Source organism: Musca domestica, unplaced genomic scaffold (assembly GCF_030504385.1).
Source record: "Musca domestica strain aabys unplaced genomic scaffold, Musca_domestica.polishedcontigs.V.1.1 110, whole genome shotgun sequence".
Classification (NCBI taxonomy): domain Eukaryota; kingdom Metazoa; phylum Arthropoda; class Insecta; order Diptera; family Muscidae; genus Musca; species Musca domestica.
The window spans coordinates 280,392-306,153 of NW_026712134.1; the positions used below are offsets into that span (position 1 = coordinate 280,392).

Consider the following 25,762-nt stretch of genomic DNA (forward strand, 5'->3'; position numbering starts at 1 on the left):
GGTGTCCATGAAAAAAAAAAATATTATTTTTTAATAAATGCACATACAGAAGGTCTACAAAAACATATTTTTCAATAAATCCACGTCCAAGTTGTCCATGAAAAATTATTGCTTTAATAAATTCACATATAGATGGCCTATAATTTTTTTTAAATCAATCCACGTCCAAGTTGTCCATGAAAAAATATATTTAAAAAAAAAAACTACATTTAGATGGTCTACAAAAAATATTTTTCAACAAATCCACGTCGGTGTTCCATGAAAAGAATATTTTTTTAATAAATCCATGTTCAGTTGGTTCGTTGAAAATATTTTTCAATAAATCCACGTCCAGGTGGTCCATGAAAAAAAAAATAATATATACACATACAGATGGCCTATAAAAATATTTAAAAAAATCCAAGTCCAGGTGGCCTATGAAAAAATATTTTTCAATAAATCCACAGTCAAATGGCCTACAAAAAATATTTTTCAATACATCCACCTTCAGCTGGTCCATGAAGAATATTTTCAATATATTCACATCTAGGTGGTCCATGAAAAAAACATTTTTTTAATAAATCTGCATTCACATGGCCTACAAGAAATATCTTTCAATACATCCACGTTCAGGTGGTCCATGAAAAAATATTTTTCAATAAATTCACGCCCAGGTGGTCCATAAAAAAATATTTTCAATAAATCCACATACAGATGGCCTACAAAAACATATTTTTCAATGCATCCACGTTCAGCTGGTCAATGAAAAATATTTTTTTAATAAATCCACGGCCAATTGGTCCATGAAAATACATTTTGTTAATAAATTCACATACTGATGGCCTACAAAAAATATTTTCCAATACATCCACGTTCAGCTGGTCCTTGAAAAAGTATTTTCAATAAATCTACGTCCAGGTGGTCCATGAAAAAATATTTTTTTTAATAAATTCACATAAAGATGGCCTATAAACACATATTTTTAAAAAAATCCACGTCCAGGTGGTCCATGAAAAAAAGATTTTTTTAATAAATCCAAATCCTGGTGGTCTATGAAAAATTATTTTTTAATAGATTCACATATAGATGGCCTACAAAAATATTTTTTTAATAAATCAACATTTAGATGGCCTACAAAAAATATTTTTTTAATAAAACCTCGTCCAGGTGGTTTATGAAAAAATATTTTTAATACACATACAGATGGTCTACAAAAACATATTTTTCAATAAATCCACGTCCAAGTTGTTCATGAAAAATTATTGCTTTTATTAATTCACATATAGATGGCCTACAATTTTTTTTAAATCAATCCACGTCCAGGTTGTCCATGAAAAAATATATTTAAAAAAAAAAACTACATTTAGATGGTCTACAAAAAATATTTTTCAACAAATCCACGTCGGTGTTCCATGAAAAGAATATTTTTTAATAAATCCCTTTTTTAGTTGGTTCGTTGAAAATATTTTTCAATAAATCCACGTCCAGGTGGTCCATGAAAAAAAAAATAATAAATACACATACAGATGGCCTATAAAAATATATAAAAGAAATCCAAGTCCAGGTGGCCTATGAAAAAATATTTTTCAATAAATCCACAGTCAAATGGCCTACAAAAAATATTTTTCAATACATCCACCTTCAGATGGACCATGAAAAATATTTTCAATATATTCACATCTAGGTGGTCCATGAAAAAAAAATTTTTTTTAATAAATCTACATTCAGATGAGCCTACAAGAAATATCTTTCAATACATCCACGTCCAGTTGGTCCATGAAAAAATATTTTTCAATAAATCCACGTCCAAGTGGTCCATGGAAAAATATTTTTCAAAAAATCCACGTTCAGGTGGTTCATAAAAAAAAAATATTTTTCTATAAATCCACGTCCAGGTGGTTCATAAAAAAAAATATTTTCAATAAATCCACATACAGATGGCCTACAAAAACATATTTTTCAATAAATCCACCTTCAGCTGGTCCATGAAAAATATTTTCAATATATTCACATCTAGGTGGTCCAAGAAAAAAATATTTTTTTTTAATAAATCTACATTCAGATGGCCTACAAGAAATATCTTTCAATACATCCACGTCCAGATGGTCCATGAAAAAATATTTTTCAATAAATCCACGTCCAGGTGGTCCATGGAAAAATATTTTTCAAAAAATCCACGTTCAGGTGGTTCATAAAAAAAAAATATTTTTCTATAAATCCACGTCCAGGTGGTTCATAAAAAAAAAATATTTTCAATAAATCCACATACAGATAGCCTACAAAAACATATTTTTCAATACATCCACCTTCAGCTGGTCCATGAAAAATATTTTCAATATATTTACATCTAGGTGGTCCATGAAAAAAATATTTTTTTTTTAATAAATCTACATTCAGATGGCCTACAAGAAATATCTTTCAATACATCCAAGTCCAGGTGGTCCATGAAAAAATATTTTTCAATAAATCCACGCCCAGGTGGCCCATGAAAAAATATTATTCAAAAAATCCACGTTCAGGTGGTTCATAAAAAAAAATATTTTCCTATAAATCCACGTCCAGGTGGTTCATTAAAAAATATTTTCAATAAATCCACATACAGATGGCCTACAAAAACATATTTTTCAATAATTTCACGTCCATAAAAAAAATAAATAAAAAAATCCAATAAATAGGTCCATGAAAAAAAGGTCCATGAAAACCTACAAAAACATATTTCTCATAAATCCACGTCCAGGTGGTCCATTAAAAAAAATATGTTTTTTTTTTTAATAAATCCCCGTTCAGCTGGTCCATAAAATAATATTTTTTTTAGTTAATGTACCAATGTGCCAACAAAAAACATAAAAAAAATCCATTTAAATATTAATTTAAAAAATCCACGGCAAGTTGATTCATGAAAAAATATTTTTTCAATAAATGCACAAACAGATGGCCTACAAATTATTTTTTAAAAAATCCACGTCCAAGTGGTCCATGGAAAAATATTTTTTTAATAAATTCACATACATATGGCCTACAAAAACATATATTTCAATAAATTCTGGTCAAAGTGGTCCTTCAAAGATTATTCTTTAAAATATCAACATCCAGGTGGTTTTGTGGATTCGTTAAAAATAATATTTTTTCAATAAATCCTCGTCCAGGTGATCCATGAAAAAATATTTTTTCAATAAAGCCACGTCCAGGACCTCTATGAAAAAATATTTTTTAATAAATCCGTGGCCAGCTGGTTCATGAAGAAAATGTGTTTTTAATAAATTCCCATTCAGTTGGCTTTCATTCCAAGTGGATCATGAAAAAAATATATTTTTTAATAAATCTTTTAATAAATTCAGGTCAAAGTGGTCCTTCAAAAAATATTCTTTAAAATATCAACATCAATGTGGTCTATCAAAAAATTTATTTTGTAATAATTCCATGTTAGTGGATTCGTTAAAAAATAGTATTTTTGATAAATCCACGGCCAGCTGTTTCATTGAAAATATTTTTTTTTTTTTTATAAATGCACATACAGATGGCCCAAAAAACATTTTAAAAAAATCCAAGTCCAGGTCTCCAATGAAAAAATATCTTTTTAATAAATCCATATTTAGATGACCTACAAAAAATATTTTTCAGTAAATACAGGTCAAAGTGGTCCTTGAAAAATATTCTTTAAGTGGTCCAGTGAAAAAATATGACTTCGTTAAAAAATTATGAATTCTTTGAAAATAATATTTTTAAAAAATTCGCGTTTGTGGATTTTTTTAAAAAATTAATAAAAAAATGTAGATTCATAGAAAAATTAATTTTAAAATATTCCAAGTCTGTGGATTCATTTGAAAAATAATTTAAAAAAAAAAACATCAATGTTTGTGGATTCACAAAAAATTATTTTTTTTTAAAAATCAACGTTTGTGGATTCATAAAAAATTAATTTTAAAATAGTCCAAGTCTGTGGATTCATTTGAAAAATAAATTTGAAAAATCAACGTTTGTGGATTTGTAAAATATTAATTTTAAAATAAATGAAGTTGTAGATTTATTTGAAAAATAATTAAAAAAAAAATTCACGTTCGTGGATTCATTTGAAAAATAAATTTGAAAAATCAACGTTTGTGGATTTGTAAAATATTAATTTTAAAATAAATGAAGTTGTAGATTTATTTGAAAAATAATTAAAAAAAAAATTCACGTTCGTGGATTCATTTGAAAAATAATTTTTTAAAAAATCCACGTTTGTTTATTCTTGGAAAAATATTTTTTTAAAAAATCCACGTTTGTTTATTCTTGGAAAAATATTTTTTTAAAAAATCCACGTTTGTTTATTCTTGGAAAAATATTTTTTTAAAAAATCCACGTTTGTTTATTCTTGGAAAAATATTTTTTAAAAAATCCACGTTTGTTTATTCTTGGAAAAATATTTTTTTAAAAAATCCACGTTTGTTTATTGTTGGAAAAATATTTTTTTAAAAAATCCACGTTTGTTTATTCTTGGAAAAATATTTTTTTAAAAAATCCACGTTTGTTTATTCTTGGAAAAATATTTTTTTAAAAAATCCACGTTTGTTTATTCTTGGAAAAATATTTTTTAATAATCCACGTTAGTGGGTTCATTTGAAAAATATGTTTTTAAAAATTCACGTTTGTATACTTTTCGAAAAAATATTTTTTAAAAATCCACGTTTGCTTATTCTTCGACAAAATATTTTTTTAAAAAAATTCTCGTTTGTTTATTTTTTGAAATATTATTATTTTAATCCATTAATTAATTTAATCCAAGTTTATTTATTTAAAAAAAAAAAACGTTTTTTAAAATCTAAGTTTACTTATTCTCCAATTTTTTTTAATCTAAGTTTATTTATTATTTGAAACAATATTTAAAAAACACACGTTTGTTTATTCTCTGAAAAAAAAAAAATTAAAAAAAATTTTAAACTTACAATTTTTTAAAAAGTTAAAAATTATTTTTTAGTGGAATTCTCGCCATGAATGTACGTTGAAAAAAAATTTCTTTTTTCAAATCAACAAAATGAAATGGCCTGAAAAAAATTAGTAAAATCTACGACATGAACTGACCTGAAAAATAATATAGGTCGGTCCAAAAACTTCTTTTTAATTCTTGACATGGGTAGGCCTTGAACAAGATGGCCCATCGAAGTTTTCTTAATTCTTGATATATGTAGGCATCGTATTTTAAAAACTCCACAGCATAGATAGGCCTCCTAAAAAATATTTTTCAAAAATATCCTTGACTTTGAAAGACCATAAAAATTATTTTTGTATAATCCACGATTGTTTACAAACTTTCAAAAATACATTGAAAAAAAATCCAGGAAAAATATATTTTAAAACCCTAGAAAAAATCCAGAATCCTCCAAATTTTATGGGGATCCGGATTATCACGAAAATTGTTTACCCAGAAAAAGGCTGAAATATTATCTTTGAAGTATCAAAAGTTCAATGAACTTTAAAAATATATCCCAAAAAATCCAGGCTCCTGTGAACCCCAAAATATATTTCAAACGAAACAAGAGTCTGATGAGCCTAAAAAATGGCTCCTTGAAGGTCCCGACCTTATATTCCTTATATTATAATCATTTATATTTGAAACTCGTATACTGATTTTTATAGGTACAATTTTATTGAAATCTTTGCATATTTTCTTCATTCCCAATTTTTTTTTTTTTGTATATTTAGCAAAAAAAAAAAAAATTTCGCATATTGAGTGAAATCTTACCTTGTATGAGCCGAGATTTTTAACAGAACAGGCTAATTTAATATTTCTACCGGCAGGTACTGTGATATTATCGATGACATCCGTGAATTCGGGATCTTCGGTTTCGACTGTAATGAAAAGGAGAGAAAAAACAAAAATACATGAAACGGTTGGTATCTTCGATTTCCAGAATTTAGATATTTTTCAGAATTAATTTTCTCCAACTTCAAAAATATATTTAAATTATTTAAAAAAAAATTCAAAATTCACAATATATACATTGAGTGATGGAAAAACTGCAACACAGTCCTACGCCATATTTTCTACATTTGTTTTAATTTTATTGAATGAAAGCCAAAAATGCCGGAAATAGCATCACATTTTAGAATAAGTTTAGATTTGTTCGAATTGGTAACTTTTGGCACGAATTATGGCCTTCAAACGGTCAATAAAACCGTCAAACGCTGCCTGAATGTTGCTCTGCGGTATTTTGGCCCATTCCTGGCGAAGCGCTTGCTTGAGGTGATCGACACTTTCGTATTTTTTAGTGCCAACCTTGCTTTCAAAAAAATACTCCAGACTCAATAGTCCAACGAATTGGTATCCGGAGATTTTCGTGACCATTGTGCTCTGGAACTGAAGCGAGGATCGTCATTTTGAAATCATTCTTGGGTGGCGCGGACTGAGTGCGATGCTGCTGAGTCCTGTTGGAATGTCCAAGGTCTACGGCTAAAATGCAAATTCGGCAGTTCACCACTTTCGGCCACTGCGATGCGGGTTTCGATCAAGTCGCTTCTTTACTTTTCGAACCATTTCTGCTGATTTGCTGTTTTCTTCCATCCACTTTCACTTCCTTGACGTCGGGCTACCCTTCCAGCATCACGATAACGAGCGATGCTACGAGACTCAAAAAAAATTTATTCACATTTAAATGCTGGAGTGCTGTTACGATAGCCACTTGTGGTTTTCCAACCAAATTTAAAAAAAAATCACACTTGAATCCTCTATCACGAATAACTTTTTTCTAGAAAATTCTCACCAAAAAGCTTTTGTACGGCTATAAACAATATAATGAGCTGTTACTGGAATAATTTTAATAGCTATCGGACAAGTGGCTTAGAAATGACAGCAGTCTTTTAATTCAACCATGAATTATAAAATTTTTATGGATCCGACATGGGTAGGAAAAAAAATATTTTTTTTAAATCAACGACGGTATGGAAAGACCTTAAAAATATTTTAATATTTTTATTTATTATTATAATTTTTTTTTTTGAAAATTCGTTTTAGGCATTGTAAAAATAAACACCGAAAAATTAAAAAAATATATATATTTAAAAATCCACAACATAGATAGGCCTCGATAAAATTAGGAAAAACCACGATAACAAAATTTTTAAAAATTTTTTTTTAGCACTTTTTTAATACATATTTTTCCAAAATTCCAATTTGTTTAAAAAAATCGTCTTGATTTAATTTTTTTGTGAAAAATCTTTTTATTCGCATTTCAAAAATCCAATCCCTATTCCGACATTTTTACCTATTTTTTTTAATATTCGTTTTATTTAAAATATTTTTTATTTTTATTATTATTATTATTTATTTATTATTATTATTATTATTTATTTTTTTTTATTTTATTTTTTTTTTTTGAAAAAAAATCGTCTTAATTTAATTTTTTTTTTGTGAAAAATGCCTTTACCCGTATATCAAAAATCCTATACTATTCAGACATTTTTCTCCCACATTTTATTTTATTTTATTTCATTTATTTCTTAATTTTATTATTATATATTTTTTTATTTTAGATATTCATTTATTTATTATTTTTTTTAAAAATCCCCCAGACATATTTCTCCCACATTTTTTTTTTTTTGAATATTTGTTTTAATTAATATATTTTTTAATATTATTCATTTATTTCTTTATTTTATTTTTATTTAATTTTTTATTTTTATTATTATTATTATTATTATTATTATTATTATTATTATTATTATTATTATTATTATTATTATTATTATTATTATTATTATTATTATTATTATTATTATTATTATTATTATTATATATCAAAAATCCTATCCCTATTCAGACATTTTTCTCCCACATTTTATTTATTTATTTTTTTTTAATATTCGTCTTATTTAAAATATTTTTTAATATTATTTATTTATTTATTTATTTTTTTATTTTTTATTTTCTTTTTTATTTTTTATTTTTATTTTCTTTTTCATTTTTTATTTTAATTATTTATTTGTTTGTTTATTTATTTATTTATTTATTTTTTTTTTTTTTTTTTTGAAAAATCCCCCCAGTCATTTTCCTCCCATTTTTTTTTTTTTTTTTTTTTTTTTTTTTTGAAAATTCGTCTCATTAAAAATATTTTTTAATATAATTTATTTATTTCTTTATTTTAGTTTTTATTTTTATTTAATTTTTTTTATTTTTATTATTTTTAGTATTATTAATATTATTTTTTTTTTTTTGGATAAAAAAACGTCTTAATTTGATTTTTGTTGTGAAAAATCCTTTTACCCATATATCAAAAATACTATCCCTATTCAAAAATTTTCTGCCACATTTTTTTTTTTTTTTTTTTTTGAATATTCGTCTTATTTAAAATATTTTTTTAATATTATTCATTTCTTTATTTATTTCATCATTTATTTCTTTATTTTATTTTTTAGTTTTATTTAATTTTTTATTTATTTATTTTGTTTTTTAATATTCGTCTTATTTAAAATATTTTTTAATATTATTCATTTATTTCATTATTTTATTTTTTAGTTTTATTTAATTTTTTTTTATTAATTATTTTTTTTTTTTTTTGAAAAATCCCAGACATTTTTTCCCACATTTTTTTTTTTTTTTTTTTTTTTTTTTTTTTTTGAATATTCGTCTCAATTAAAATATTTTTTAATATTATTCTTTGATTCCTTTATTTTATTTTTTAGTGTTATTTAATTTTTTATTTTATTTTATTTATTTTTTTTTTTTTGAAAAATCCCCCCAGACCTTTTTCTCCCACATTTTTTGTGAATATTCGTCTCAATTAAAATATTTTTTAATATTATTCATTTATTTCTTAATTTTATTTTTTTATTTTTATTTAATTTTTAATTTTTTTTTATTATTATTATTATTATTTGTTTTGCAAAATCCCATTTCTAATATTTCAAAAATCCCTTTATTTAAATTCTCTCCTTCCTATCTATATTCAGACATTTTTCTCCCCCCTTATCGAGAGGCTTCTTTGTATACCATCCAGGATAATAACAATTAATTGTTATTATTCCAAACACCTTGGCCACAAATACTTCCGGTCGTTCTTCCTTAGGAAAACACTCACACATACACGCACCCACACAACTACCCCGTTCGAGTTGCCCACCACGAACAACCACACTTCATTCAAAATAATTATCCTTCAATTTGGTTGCGGCTGTTATCCTTGTTGTAGCGAATATTGAATGTAATTATGCAGAAAGGAAGGCTTGAGTGATCCGGTGGGTAATTTGAGGTTAGGGATATTCTGCAAGGACAATGGGTGGATGATGTGAAATTACCAAAATGACAATCAAGATAATTATCGAGGGGGCAATATTTTCAAAGGAACCTTGAGTGTTAGACTTGACTCTCAAAATTCCTGCCAAAAAAAATTTGAGGCGTGAATTTTTTAAAGAATATTTTTTCAAGGATTAACTGAGGCGTGGATTTTTTAAAGAATATTTTTTAAGGATTAATTGAGAAGTGGATTTTTTAAAGAATATTTTTTTAAGGATTAATTAAGGCGTGGATTTTTTAAAGAATATTTTTTCAAGGATTAATTGAGGCGTGGATTTTTTAAAGAATATTTTTTCAAGGATTAATTGAGGCGTGGATTTTTTAAAGAATATTTTTTCAAGGACTAATTGAGGCGTGGATTTTTTAAAGAATATTTTTTCAAGGATCAACTAAAACGTGGATTTTTTAAAGAATATTTTTTCAAGGATCAACTAAAACGTGGATTTTTTAAAGAATATTTTTTCAAGGATCAACTAAAACGTGGATTTTTTAAAGAATATTTTTTCAAGGATCAACAGAAACTAGGATTTTTTAAAGAATATTTTTTTAAGAATCAATGGAAACGTGGATTTTTTAAAGAATATTTTTTCAAGGATAAATTGAGGCGTGGATTTTTTAAAGATAATTTTTTCAAGGATCAATGGAAACGTGGATTTTTTAAAGAATATTTTTCAAGGATCAACAGAAACTAGGAGTTTTTAAAGAATATTTTTTCAAGAATCAATGGAAACGTGGATTTTTTAAAAAATATTTTTTCAAGGATTAATTGAGGCGTGGATTTTTTAAAAAATATTTTTTCAAGGATTAATTGAGGCGTGGATTTTTTAAAAAATATTTTTTCAAGGATTAATTGAGGCGTGGATTTTTTAAAAAATATTTTTTCAAGGATTAATTGAGGCGTGGATTCTTTAAAAAATATTTTTTCAAGGATTAATTGAGGCGTGGATTCTTTAAAAAATATTTTTTCAAGGATTAATTGAGGCGTGGATTTTTTAAAAAATATTTTTTCAAGGATTAATTGAGGCGTGGATTTTTTAAAAAATATTTTTTCAAGGACTAATTGAGGCGTGGATTTTTTAAAAAATATTTTTTCAAGGATTAATTGAGGCGTGGATTTTTTAAAAAATATTTTTTCAAGGATTAATTGAGGCGTGGATTTTTTAAAAAATATTTTTTCAAGGATTAATTGAGGCGTGGATTTTTTAAAAAATATTTTTTCAAGGATTAATTGAGGCGTGGATTTTTTAAAGAATATTTTTTCAAGCATTAATTGAGGCGTGGATTTTTTAAAAAATATTTTTTCAAGGATTAATTGAGGCGTGGATTTTTTAAAAAATATTTTTTCAAGGATTAATTGAGGCGTGGATTTTTTAAAAAATATTTTTTCAAGGATTAATTGAGGCGTGGATTTTTTAAAAAATATTTTTTCAAGGATTAATTGAGGCGTGGATTTTTTAAAAAATATTTTTTCAAGGATTAATTGAGGCGTGGATTTTTTAAAGAATATTTTTTCAAGCATTAATTGAGGCGTGGATTTTTTAAAAAATATTTTTTCAAGGATTAATTGAGGCGTGGATTTTTTAAAAAATATTTTTTCAAGGATTAATTGAGGCGTGGATTTTTTAAAAAATATTTTTTCAAGGATTAATTGAGGCGTGGATTTTTTAAAAAATATTTTTTCAAGGATGAAAGGGATTGAGGCGTGGATTTTTTAAAAAATATTTTTTCAAGGATGAAAGGGATTGAGGCGTGGATTTTTTAAAAAATATTTTTTCAAGGATGAAAGGGATTGAGGCGTGGATTTTTTAAAAAATATTTTTTCAAGGATGAAAGGGATTGAGGCGTGGATTTTTTAAAAAATATTTTTTCAAGGATGAAAGGGATTGAGGCGTGGATTTTTTAAAAAATATTTTTTCAAGGATGAAAGGGATTGAGGCGTGGATTTTTTAAAAAATATTTTTTCAAGGATTAATTGATTCGTGGATTTTTTAAAAAATATTTTTTCAAGGATGAATGGGATTGAGGCGTGGATTTTTTAAAAAATATTTTTTCAAGGATGAAAGGGATTGAGGCGTGGATTTTTTAAAAAATATTTTTTCAAGGATGAAAGGGATTGAGGCGTGGATTTTTTAAAAAATAATTTTTCAAGGATGAAAGGGATTGAGGCGTGGATTTTTTAAAAAATATTTTTCAAGGATGAAAGGGATTGAGGCGTGGATTTTGTAAAAAATATTTTTTCAAGGGTGAAAGGGATTGAGGCGTGGATTTTTTAAAAAATATTTTTTCAAGGATGAAAGGGATTGAGGCGTGGATTTTTTAAAAAATATTTTTTCAAGGATGAAAGGGATTGAGGCGTGGATTTTTTAAAAAATATTTTTTCAAGGATGAAAGGGATTGAGGCGTGGATTTTTTAAAAAATATTTTTTCAAGGAAGAAAGGGATTGAGGCGTGGATTTTTTAAAAAATATTTTTTCAAGGATTAATTGAGGCGTGGATTTTTAAAAAATATTTTTTCAAGGATGAAAGGGATTGAGGCGTGGATTTTTTAAAAAATATTTTTTCAAGGATTAATTGAGGCGTGGATTTTTTAAAAAATATTTTTTCAAGGATGAAAGGGATTGAGGCGTGGATTTTTTAAAAAATATTTTTTCAAGGATGAAAGGGATTGAGGCGTGGATTTTTTAAAAAATATTTTTTCAAGGATTAATTGAGGCGTGGATTTTTTAAAAAATATTTTTTCAAGGATGAAAGGGATTGAGGCGTGGATTTTTTAAAAAATATTTTTTCAAGGATTAATTGAGGCGTGGATTTTTAAAAAATATTTTTTCAAGGATGAAAGGGATTGAGGCGTGGATTTTTTAAAAAATATTTTTTCAAGGATTAATTGAGGCGTGGATTTTTTAAAAAATATTTTTTCAAGGATTAATTGAGGCGTGGATTTTTTAAAAAATATTTTTTCAAGGATGAAAGGGATTGAGGCGTGGATTTTTTAAAAAATATTTTTTCAAGGATTAATTGAGGCGTGGATTTTTAAAAAATATTTTTTCAAGGATGAAAGGGATTGAGGCGTGGATTTTTTAAAAAATATTTTTTCAAGGATTAATTGAGGCGTGGATTTTTTAAAAAATATTTTTTCAAGGATGAAAGAGATTGAGGCGTGGATTTTTTAAAAAATATTTTTTCAAGGATTAATTGAGGCGTGGATTTTTTAAAAAATATTTTTTCAAGGATGAAAGAGGATTGAGGCGTGGATTTTTTAAAAAATATTTTTTCAAGGATTAATTGAGGCGTGGATTTTTAAAAAATATTTTTTCAAGGATGAAAGGGATTGAGGCGTGGATTTTTTAAAAAATATTTTTTCAAGGATTAATTGAGGCGTGGATTTTTTAAAAAATATTTTTTCAAGGATGAAAGGGATTGAGGCGTGGATTTTTTAAAAAATATTTTTTCAAGGATTAATTGAGGCGTGGATTTTTTAAAAAATATTTTTTCAAGGATGAAAGGGATTGAGGCGTGGATTTTTTAAAAAATATTTTTTCAAGGATTAATTGAGGCGTGGATTTTTTAAAAAATATTTTTTCAAGGATGAAAGGGATTGAGGCGTGGATTTTTTAAAAAATATTTTTTCAAGGATGAAAGGGATTGAGGCGTGGATTTTTTTAAAAAATATTTTTTCAAGGATTAATTGAGGCGTGGATTTTTTAAAAAATATTTTTTCAAGGATGAAAGGGATTGAGGCGTGGATTTTTTTAAAAAATATTTTTTCAAGGATTAATTGAGGCGTGGATTTTTTAAAAAATATTTTTTCAAGGATTAATTGAGGCGTGGATTTTTTAAAAAATATTTTTTCAAGGATTAATTGAGGCGTGGATTTTTTAAAAAATATTTTTTCAAGGATTAATTGAGGCGTGGATTTTTTAAAAATATTTTTCAAGGATTAATTGAGGCGTGGATTTTTTAAAAAATATTTTTTCAAGGATGAAAGGGATTGAGGCGTGGATTTTTTAAAAAATATTTTTTCAAGGATTAATTGAGGCGTGGATTTTTTAAAAAATATTTTTTCAAGGATTAATTGAGGCGTGGATTTTTTAAAAAATATTTTTTCAAGGATGAAAGGGATTGAGGCGTGGATTTTTTAAAAATATTTTTTCAAGGATTAATTGAGGCGTGGATTTTTTAAAAAATATTTTTTCAAGGATTAATTGAGGCGTGGATTTTTTAAAAATATTTTTTCAAGGATTAATTGAGGCGTGGATTTTTTAAAAATATTTTTTCAAGGATGAAAGGGATTGAGGCGTGGATTTTTTAAAAAATATTTTTTCAAGGATTAATTGAGGCGTGGATTTTTTAAAAAATATTTTTTCAAGGATGAAAGGGATTGAGGCGTGGATTTTTTAAAAAATATTTTTCAAGGATTAATTGAGGCGTGGATTTTTTAAAAATATTTTTTCAAGGATGAAAGGGATTGAGGCGTGGATTTTTTAAAAAATATTTTTTCAAGGATGAAAGGGATTGAGGCGTGGATTTTTTAAAAAATATTTTTTCAAGGATTAATTGAGGCGTGGATTTTTTAAAAATATTTTTTCAAGGATGAAAGGGATTGAGGCGTGGATTTTTTAAAAAATATTTTTTCAAGGATTAATTGAGGCGTGGATTTTTTAAAAAATATTTTTTCAAGGATGAAAGGGATTGAGGCGTGGATTTTTTAAAAAATATTTTTTCAAGGATTAATTGAGGCGTGGATTTTTTAAAAAATATTTTTTCAAGGATTAATTGAGGCGTGGATTTTTAAAAATATTTTTTCAAGGATTAATTGAGGCGTGGATTTTTAAAAAATATTTTTTCAAGGATTAATTGAGGCGTGGATTTTTTAAAAAATATTTTTCAAGGATTAATTGAGGCGTGGATATTTTTTAAAAAATCTTTTTCAAGGATTAATTGAGGCGTGGATTTTTTTAAAAAATATTTTTTCAAGGATTAATTGAGGCGTGGATTTTTTAAAAAATATTTTTCAAGGATTAATTGAGGCGTGGGATTTTTTAAAAAATATTTTTCAAGGATGAAAGGGATTGAGGCGTGGATTTTTTAAAAAATATTTTTTCAAGGATGAAAGGGATTCAGGCGTGGATTTTTTTAAAAATATTTTTTCAAGGATGAAAGGGATTGAGGCGTGGATTTTTTAAAAAATATTTTTTCAAGGATGAAAGGGATTGAGGCGTGGATTTTTTAAAAAATATTTTTTCAAGGATGAAGGGGATTGAGGCGTGGATTTTTTAAAAAATATTTTTTCAAGGATGAAAGGGATGAGGCGTGGATTTTTTAAAAAATATTTTTTCAAGGATGAAAGGGATTGAGGCGTGGATTTTTTAAAAAATATTTTTTCAAGGATGAAAGGGATTGAGGCGTGGATTTTTTAAAAATATTTTTTCAAGGATGAAAGGGATTGAGGCGTGGATTTTTTAAAAAATATTTTTTTCAAGGATGAAAGGGATTGAGGCGTGGATTTTTTAAAAAATATTTTTTCAAGGATGAAAGGGATTGAGGCGTGGATTTTTTAAAAAATATTTTTTCAAGGATGAAAGGGATTGAGGCGTGGATTTTTTAAAAAATATTTTTTCAAGGATGAAAGGGATTGAGGCGTGGATTTTTTAAAAAATATTTTTTCAAGGATGAAAGGGATTGAGGCGTGGATTTTTTAAAAATATTTTTTCAAGGATGAAGGGATTGAGGCGTGGATTTTTTAAAAATATTTTTTCAAGGATGAAAGGGATTGAGGCGTGGATTTTTTAAAAAATATTTTTTCAAGGATGAAAGGGATTGAGGCGTGGATTTTTTAAAAATATTTTTTCAAGGATGAAAGGGATTGAGGCGTGGATTTTTTAAAAAATATTTTTTCAAGGATGAAAGGGATTGAGGCGTGGATTTTTTAAAAAATATTTTTTTCAAGGATGAAAGGGATTGAGGCGTGGATTTTTTAAAAAATATTTTTTCAAGGATGAAAGGGATTGAGGCGTGGATTTTTTAAAAAATATTTTTTCAAGGATGAAAGGGATTGAGGCGTGGATTTTTTAAAAATATTTTTTCAAGGATGAAAGTGATTGAGGCGTGGATTTTTTTAAAAAATATTTTTTCAAGGATGAAAGGGATTGAGGCGTGGATTTTTTAAAAATATTTTTTCAAGGATGAAAGGGATTGAGGCGTGGATTTTTTAAAAAATATTTTTTCAAGGATGAAAGGGATTGAGGCGTGGATTTTTTAAAAATATTTTTTCAAGGATGAAAGGGATTGAGGCGTGGATTTTTTAAAAATATTTTTCAAGGATGAAAGGGATTGAGGCGTGGATTTTTTAAAAAATATTTTTTCAAGGATGAAAGGGATTGAGGCGTGGATTTTTTAAAAATATTTTTTCAAGGATGAAAGGGATTGAGGCGTGGATTTTTTAAAAATATTTTTTCAAGGATTAATTGAGGCGTGGATTTTTTAAAAAATATTTTTTCAAGGATTAATTGAGGCGTGGATTTTTTAAAAATATTTTTTCAAGGATTAATTGAGGCGTGGATTTTTTAAAGAATATTTTTTCAAGCATTAATTGAGGCTGGGATTTTTTAAAGAATATTTTTTCAAGCATTAATTGAGGCGTGGATTTTTTAAAGATATTTTTTCAAGCATTAATTGAGGCGTGGATTTTTTAAAGAATATTTTTTCAAGCATTAATTGAGGCGTGGATTTTTTAAAGAATATTTTTTCAAGCATTAATTGAGGCGTGGATTTTTTAAAGAATATTTTTTCAAGCATTAATTGAGGCGTGGATTTTTTAAAGAATATTTTTTCAAGCATTAATTGAGGCGTGGATTTTTTAAAGAATATTTTTTCAAGCATTAATTGAGGCGTGGATTTTTTAAAGAATATTTTTTCAAGCATTAATTGAGGCGTGGATTTTTTAAAGAATATTTTTTCAAGCATTAATTGAGGCGTGGATTTTTTAAAGAATATTTTTTCAAGCATTAATTGAGGCGTGGATTTTTTAAAGAATATTTTTTCAAGCATTAATTGAGGCGTGGATTTTTTAAAGAATATTTTTTCAAGCATTAATTGAGGCGTGGATTTTTTAAAGAATATTTTTTCAAGCATTAATTGAGGCGTGGATTTTTTAAAGAATATTTTTTCAAGCATTAATTGAGGCGTGGATTTTTTAAAGAATATTTTTTCATTGATTAATTGAGGCGTGGATTTTTAAAGAATATTTTTTCAAGCATTAATTGAGGCGTGGATTTTTTAAAGAATATTTTTTCAAGCATTAATTGAGGCGTGGATTTTTTAAAGAATATTTTTTCAAGCATTAATTGAGGCGTGGATTTTTTAAAGAATATTTTTTCAAGCATTAATTGTGGCGTGGATTTTTTAAAGAATATTTTTTCAAGCATTAATTGAGGCGTGGATTTTTTAAAGAATATTTTTTCAAGCATTAATTGAGGCGTGGATTTTTTAAAGAATATTTTTTCAAGCATTAATTGAGGCGTGGATTTTTTAAAGAATATTTTTTCAAGGATTAATTGTGGCGTGGATTTTTTAAAGAATATTTTTTCAAGGATTAATTGTGGTGTGGATTTTTTAAAGAATATTTTTTTAAGGATTAATTGTGGCGTGGATTTTTTAAAGAATATTTTTTCAACGATTAATTATGGCGTGGATTTTTTAAAGAATATTTTTTCAACGATTAATTATGGCGTGGATTTTTTAAAGAATATTTTTTCAAGGATTAATTGTGGCGTGGATTTTTTAAAGAATATTTTTTCAAGGATTAATAGTGGCGTGGATTTTTTAAAGAAAAAAATTTTTAAGGATTAATTGAGGCGTGAATTTTTTAAAGAATATTTTTCCAAGGATTTTTTAAAAAATAATTTTTCAAGGATTAATTGAGGCGTGCATTTTTTAAAAATTAGTTTTTCAAGGACCTTCGACAAAACGTGGATAGTTTTTTAAGGACCTTAGATAAAAATTGGTTGTTTCAAAAATTAGTTTTTCAAGGACCTTCGACAAACGTGGATTGTTTTTCAAGGACCTTAGATGAAAAATTAGTTTTATTTTAGATTTATTTATTTATTTATTTTATTTATTTTTTTCTTTTTTGATTTAAAGATTAAAAATCCAAGAATATGTTGCACAAATTGACATCCTTTAATCTTCCCATTCACGTCATACGATTTAATGTCTTTCATGAAATTTTCTAATTTTTCAGTGCATTTTGAAATCACAACAACAATTAATTTATCTTACTTCCCAATGAGGGACAAACGACCTCCATCCCTACTGCCACAATCAATTCCTAATTAAGTCATTTGCCTGACATGACCGGAAATTTATTTCACTTTTCCACAAATATGTTAAGCTATCTTTGGGAAAGTGTAAACCAGAATTTGCAAGAATTTCCCCAAACAATAAGTGTGCCATAACAAGCCATATGCACACAGATAGACATATCCTCACCCGCACACACACACTCGCACACAACATTGTATCAATTTTTCACATTTTAACCGGCTAACATTTGTTACAAAGATAACAAGTTTCTTACATCCCTACGTACATATGTTTAGGCAATTGAACGATGTAAGCAATTTGAATACACACACATACAAACGTAATGTAAACATACAAACATATAGTGACAATGTTCGGTCTATGAAAAAGGATTGCAAAAACCAAATATTTTTATAATTTTAATTAACATCGGAGAAACCCTAAATAAAAAAAATCTAAAAAATATATATTTTAGAAAAATCCATGGTTTGGTCTCGAGAAAAATATTTTACAAAAGAAATATTTTCATAGGACCCAAACTAAAAAAAATATTTTACAAAATCGACGACATGGTTAGGTCTTGAAAAAATATTTATAAAAATTCCCCGACTAGCTAGGCGTCGAAAAAAAAATAAAAAAAAATCCACGACTTAGGTAAGTTTTGACCATCGTCTATGACTTATCTAAACCTCAAAAAACATATTTTAAGAAAAAATCACAACTTACCTAAGCTTTGAAAAAATATTTTAAAAAATTCACAACTTATATAAGCCTAAGAAAAATATTCCAAAAAAATTCTTGACTTATCTACGTCTGGACAAAAATATTTTAGAAAGCAACACCACTTAGTTTGTTCTAAAAAAAAAAAAAAATACTTAACAAATTCAAGGCCATTTCCAAAAAAACCTGACTATTCAGGGCATTGAAACAGTTTTTTAGAAAAATTCGTGACTTATATAAGTCTCACATTTCCAAGAAATCCCAACTAAGCTTGGTCTCGAAAGAAAATATTTTTAAAAATCCATGACTTATCTAACCCTCGAAATAATTTTTTAGAAAAAATTCTCGGCTTAGTTAAGCCTAGAAAATGTATTTCCAAAAAATACACAAAAAACTACGACTGAAAAACAAAAAAAAATATTTTAAAAATTCCACGACTTATCTATGCCCCAAAAAATGTTTCTGGCTAGGCTAGGACTCAAAAAAATATTTTAGAAAAATCCACGAATTATCTAAGCCTCAAAAAAAAAAATTGATCCATCTACGCATTGAAAAAAAAAAAAACATTTTCAAAAAAGTCCTCGAATAGGCTAGTTCTCAAAAAATTATTTTAGAGATATCTGCGACTTTGCTAAGCCTCGAAAAAATATTTCCAAAAAATCCCCAAGTAAGCTTGGTCTCAAAAAAAAATATTTTAGAGAAATCCACGATCTATGCCTTGAATAAAAACAATTTAAAAAAAATCCAATTGAGCTACGACTAGAAAATAATATTTTAAGAAATCTACGACTTATTTAAGCTTCGATAAAAATATTTTAAGAAATCTACGACTTATTTAAGCTTCAAAAAAAATATTTTAAAAATTGCACGGTTTATCTAGGCCTAGAAATAAATATTTTTAAAAAATCCCTGACTAAGATGGGTCTCAAAAAATATTTAAAAAATTAACGACTTGGTTTGATCTCAAAAAAAATATTCTAGAAGAATCCACGACTTATCTAAGCTTCGAAAAAATATTTCAAAAAAAAAAAAATCCACTCTTAGCTCCTCCTCCAAAAAAATATTTTAGAATGATCCATGCCTTTATTTGGCATTGAAAAAAATATTTAAAAAATTCCACCGCCTCAAAAAAATAATTCAGTAAAATACTCTGACTAGCACTCAAAAAAATATTTTAGAAAAAAAATCACAACTTATCCAAGCCTCAAAAAAAATAATTTAAAAAATCAACGGCTTATCTAAGCTTCAAAAAATATTTCAAGAAAAATCCAAACTTAGCTAGGCCTCGAAAAAATATTTTAGAATAATCCACGCCTTGATTTGGCATTGAGAAAAATATTTAAAAAATTCTACCGCCTCAAAAAATATCTCAACAAACAAAAAAAAAAACTCTGACTAGGTTAGGACTCAAAAAATATTGGTTTGATCTCAAACTAATATTCTAGAAGAATCCACGACTTTTCTAAGCTTCGAAAAAATATTTCAAGAAAAATCCACACTTAGCTAGGCCTCGAAAAAAATATTTCAGAATAATTCACGCCTTGATTTGGGATTGAGAAAAATATTTAAAAAATTCTACCACTTATCTAAGCCTCAAAAATATATTTCGAAAAAAAAAACTCTGACTAGGCTAGGACTCAAAAAATATTTTAGAAAAATCTACGACTTTGCTAAGCCTCGAAAAAAAAAAACAAATTAAAAAACACGACTTGTCTTGGCCTTCGAAAAAATATTTAAAAAAAATCCACGTCTTGGTTTGGTCTCAAAAATATATTTAAAAAATCCATGACTTAGCTAGACCTCAAAAAATATTTTAGAAAAATCCACGACATGTCTAGACCTCAAAAAAATATTTTAATAACGCCACGACATGTCTAGACCTCAAAAAAATATTTTAGAAAAATCCACATGTCTAGACTTCGAAAAAAATATTTCAAAATCCATGACTTGGTTTGGTCTAAAAAAATATTTTAGAAAAATCCACGACTTAGCTAGGCCTCAAAAAATATTTTTGCAAAATCCACGACTAAGTCAAGCTTCGAATAACATTTTTCCAAAGGATTCCTAAGTTAGCTAGGTCTACAAAAATATTTTGGAAAAAAACCAAGACTTTTCTGATCCTCGAAACAAATATTTTAAAAAATCCACGACTTATTTAATCTTCGAAAAAAAAATATTTAAAAAAATCACCTAAAATAACATTAAAAAATATTTCTAAAAAAATCAACGATATATTTTAGACTCCAAAAAAAGTATTTTTAAAAAATCCTCAAAAATATATTTCACAAAAAATTTCCGACTTATCTAAACATCGAAAAGAATATATTTGAAAAATTCACGACTTATCTTAAATTTTTTATTAAATTTTTTATGAACATATTTTTCTTCGACGACTATTATTTTTAAAATATTTTTTCGACGACTTTAAGAGGCGGGTTTTTTTAATAAATATTTTTTTCAAGGATCAACTAAGGCGTGGATTTAAAAAAAAAAAATCAAGGTATATCACAGGCTTTGATTTTTAAAATATTATTTTGCAGGGTTTATCACGGGCGTGGATTTTTTCGACGACTTTTAGAGGCGTGTATTTTGTAAAAAAATATTTTTTTCAAGGATCAACTAAGGCGTGGATTTTTAAAAAAAAATATTGTTTCAAGGGCTATCAATGGCGTGGATTTAAAAAGAAATATTTTTTCAAGGACTGTCAATGGCGTGGATTTAAAAAGAAATATTTTTTCAAGGACTGTCAATGGCGTGGATTTAAAAAAAAAATCATGGACTATCAAAGGCGTGGATTTAAAAAAAAAATATTAATTCAAGGACTGTCAATTGCGTGGATTTAAAAAAAATCAAGGACTATCAATGGCGTGGATTTTTTAAAATATATTTTTGCAAGGTTTATCACAGGCGTGGATTTTTTTCGACGACTTTTAGAGGCGTAAATTTTTTAAGAAATATTTTTTCCACGATTTTTATAAGATTGGAATTTTTAAAAATTATTTTTGGGACTACTTTTATCAGCGAAAAAATGAATTTTTTAAATTTTATTTTTTAGACGATTTTATAAGCGTGAATTTTTAATTTTTTTTCGACGACTTTTATAAGCGCAGACTCGATAAAAATAATTCTTTCAAACGACTTTTAAAAGTGTGTGTGTTTTTTAATTATTTTTAGAGGCTTCCATTTTCTAAAAAAAAATTTTTCGACGACTTTTATAAGCGTAAATTTGTTACCAATTATTTTTTCGACGACTTTTAAAAACGTGGATTTTCTAAAAAATATTTTTTCGACAAGTTTTATAAGCATGGATTTTCTAAAAAATATTTTTGGGACGAATTTTATAAGCGTAGATTTTCTAAAAAATATTTTTTGGGACAAATTTTATAAGCGTAGATTTTCTAAAAAATATTTTTTCGGCAAAAATAGTTTTTTGGACGAAAATATTTTTTGACGACTTCAAGAGGCGTTAATTGAAATATTTTTTTTGATGATTCTTAAGACGTGGATTTTTTTAAAAAAATATTTTTGACGACTTTTAGAGGCGTGTACTTTCTAAAAATATATTTTTTGGGGACTTTTAGAGCCCTGGATGTTTAAAAAATATTTTTTCGACGACATTTAGAGACGTGTTTAAAAAACATCGACGTCTTTTAAGGACGTTAGTTTAAAAAAAAAATATATTTTTTTTTTCGACGACTTTTATGGACGTTGATTTTTTAAAACAATATTTATTCCGTGACTTTTAGAGGCGTGAATTCAAATTGAAATATTTTGTCGACGGGTTTTAGAGACGTGGATTTTTTAAAAAATATTTTTTCAATGATTTTTAAGGTCTTCGATTTTTTAAAAAAAATATTTGTTTGGTGATTTGTGAGGCGTAAATTTTTTAGAGGTGTAAATTGTTTTAAAAATATTTTTTCCACGACTTGTCATGTTTTTTAAATATATTTTGGTGATTATAGAGGCGTGAATTTTTTAAAAAATATTTTTTGATGATTTTTAGAGGCGTGGATTTTTAAAAAAATATTTTTCCAACGACTGTTAATGGCGTGAATTTTTAAAAAAAATATTTTTCCAACACCTGTTAATAGCGTGGATTTTTAAAAAAATATTTTTCCAACGACTGTTAATGGCGTGGATTTTTAAAAAAATATTTTTCCAACACCTGTTAATAGCGTGGATTTTAAAAAAAAAAAATTTCGATGACTTTTAAAAGCGCGGATTTTTTGAATAAATATATTTCCGACGACTTTTAAAGGCATGGGTTCTTAAAAATATATTTTTTGATGACCTTGGGAGGCGTGGATTTTTAAAAAAAATATTTTTCCAACGACTGTTAATGGCGTGGATTTTTAAAAAAATATTTTTCCAACACCTGTTAATAGCGTGGATTTTTAAAAAAATATTTTTCCAACGACTGTTAATGGCGTGAATTTTTAAAAAAAATATTTTTCCAACACCTGTTAATAGCGTGGATTTTTAAAAAAATATTTTTCCAACGACTGTTAATGGCGTGGATTTTTAAAAAAATATTTTTCCAACACCTGTTAATAGCGTGGATTTAAAAAAAAAAAATTTCGATGACTTTTAAAAGCGCGGATTTTTTGAATAAATATATTTCCGACGACTTTTAAGGGCATGGGTTCTTAAAAAAATATTTTTTGATGACTTTGGGAGGCGTGGATTTAAAAAAAAATATTTTTTTCAAAGGCTTTTTGAGGCGTCATATTTTAAAAATAGTTGTTTACACAAATGTTTTAGAAGGGTCTTTTTTTAAAAAGGATTTTGTCGACCTGGATTTCTGTAACAAACCACAATTAAGTGGTCCGTAAAAGGTATTCTTAAACAAAATCCAAGTTTTTGGCAGAACATGGTAGCCTCTATGCTGAAGCTATAAAATCATCTTGCTAAAAAGCCTCAAAATCAATTTTCAAATTCCTCTTCACTTAACCACAGCCTGTCCAGTTCACACAATCAAGAACAACAATTCCACAGCCTATCTCTCACGTACGTTCTCACAAAAACCACCCCCTTCCCCCGACACACATACACCCAAAAAGCTGGTGTAAATAGAAAATCATTTAGTAAATTATGTTAACATTAAAATCAACAACATTATAATTTGTTCCGCACCAAAATATACATTTCAACATCCGTACAAACGCACACTCACATACATACAGGCACTCACACACACAAACACCTACAAACAAATGTACTTGAAAATTTCAACAATGTTATTTTGTTGTGATTTTATGGCTTTGTAGTATCGTCCTTCTTATTTGTTGTTGCTTTTAATTCATTGGTGGTGTGGCAGGACGAATATTCGGGTGAGAGGTGAGGGATGGGAGGGGGCAGTGCTTTGAGCCAACCAATTGAGTGTTGACTCTTGCGTGAAAGAATGTTTGTGGCTAGCTTCTTTGCATGCCAAAGGTTCAATGTGGCCGACAGATGGACGGACAGACGGACTGACTGACTGTCTGTGTGTCTGTCCGCCTTGGTGAGTGTGTGTTTGTGGCATTGTGTAAGTATGCCAATGTTTATATGAATGGTGGTTTTAATGTGGTTACTTGATAATGCCGTATCGAGTGAGTTTGAGGGTGTAAATGTGTGTGTGTGGAAGGATGTGTTACATATTATTGGTAAAGGAGTTAAATGAAGTTAAAGGTTAGGTGAGGGGGCCTTAATTTGAAAGGGGAAACAAAAGTGAATTTTTTAAAAATATTTTTTTAAGACCCAAATATAAACGTGGATTTTTTAAAAATATTTTTTCAAGGACTATAAACAAACGTGGATTTTTTAAAAATATTTTTTCAAGGACTATAAACAAACGTGGATTTTTTAAAAATATTTTTTCGAATACTATAAATAAACGTGGATTTTTTAAAAATATTTTTTAAAGAACTATCAACAAACGTGGATTTTTTAAAAATATTTTTTCAAGTCCCAAATATAAACGTGGATTTTTTAAAAATATTTTTTAAAGGACTATCAATAAACGTGGATTTTTTAAAAATATTTTTTAAAGGACTATCAATAAACGTGGATTTTTTAAAAATATTTTTTAAAGGACTATCAATAAACGTGGATTTTTTAAAAATATTTTGTAAAGGACTATCAAAAACCTGGATTTTTTAAAAATATTTTTTCAAGGACTATCAAAAAACGTGGATTTTTTAAAAATATTTTTTCAAGGACTATCAATAAACGTGGATTTTTTAAAAATATTTTTTCAAGGACTATCAATAAACGTGGATTTTTTAAAAATATTTTTTCAAGGACTATCAATAAACGTGGATTTTTTAAAAATATTTTTTCAAGGACTATCAATAAACGTGGATTTTTTAAAAATATTTTTTCAAGGACTATCAATAAACGTGGATTTTTTAAAAATATTTTTTCAAGGACTATCAATAAACGTGGATTTTTTAAAAATATTTTTTCAAGGACTATCAATAAACGTGGATTTTTTAAAATTAATTTTTAAAGGACTATCAATAAACGTGGATTTTTTAAAATTAATTTTTAAAGGACTATCAATAAACGTGGATTTTTTAAAATTAATTTTTAAAGGACTATCAATAAACGTGGATTTTTTAAAATTAATTTTTCAAGGACTATCAATAAACGTGGATTTTTTAAAATTAATTTTTAAACGACTATCAATAAACGTGGATTTTTTAAAATTAATTTTTAAACGACTTTCAATAAACGTGGATTTTTTAAAATTAATTTTTAAAGGACTATCAATAAACGTGGATTTTTTAAAATTAATTTTTAAAGGACTATCAATAAACGTGGATTTTTTAAAAATATTTTTTCAAGGACTATCAATAAACGTGGATTTTTTAAAAATATTTTTTCAAGGACTATCAATAAACGTGGATTTTTTAAAAATATTTTTTCAAGGACTATCAATAAACGTGGATTTTTTAAAATTAATTTTTAAACGACTATCAATAAACGTGGATTTTTTAAAATTAATTTTTAAACGACTATCAATAAACGTGGATTTTTTAAAATTAATTTTTCAAGGACTATCAATAAACGTGGATTTTTTAAAATTAATTTTTAAACGACTATCAATAAACGTGGATTTTTTAAAATTAATTTTTAAACGACTTTCAATAAACGTGGATTTTTTAAAATTAATTTTTAAAGGACTATCAATAAACGTGGATTTTTTAAAATTAATTTTTCAAGGACTATCAATAAACGTGGATTTTTAAAAAAATATTTTTTCAAGGACTATCAATAAACGTGGATTTTTAAAAAATATTTTTTAAGGGACTATCAATAAACGTGGATTTTTAAAATTAATTTTTCAAGGACTATCAATAAACGTGGATTTTTTAAAATTAATTTTTAAACGACTATCAATAAACGTGGATTTTTTAAAATTAATTTTTCAAGGACTATCAATAAACGTGGATTTTTTAAAAATATTTTTTCAAGGACTATCAATAAACGTGGATTTTTTAAAAATATTTTTTC

General features: G+C 26.4%; 1 protein-coding gene across 1 annotated transcript in view; it reads right to left on the minus strand.

Moving 5' to 3' along the window:
• Nucleotides 1-25,762, minus strand: part of LOC131807122 (uncharacterized) — a 397,457-nt gene that overhangs the window by 157,476 nt on the left and 214,219 nt on the right. The window contains exon 2 of the mRNA XM_059132127.1: nucleotides 5,683-5,808. Coding sequence (XP_058988110.1) covers nucleotides 5,683-5,808 — 126 coding nt within the window. The remainder of the gene's footprint in view (nucleotides 1-5,682; nucleotides 5,809-25,762) is intronic.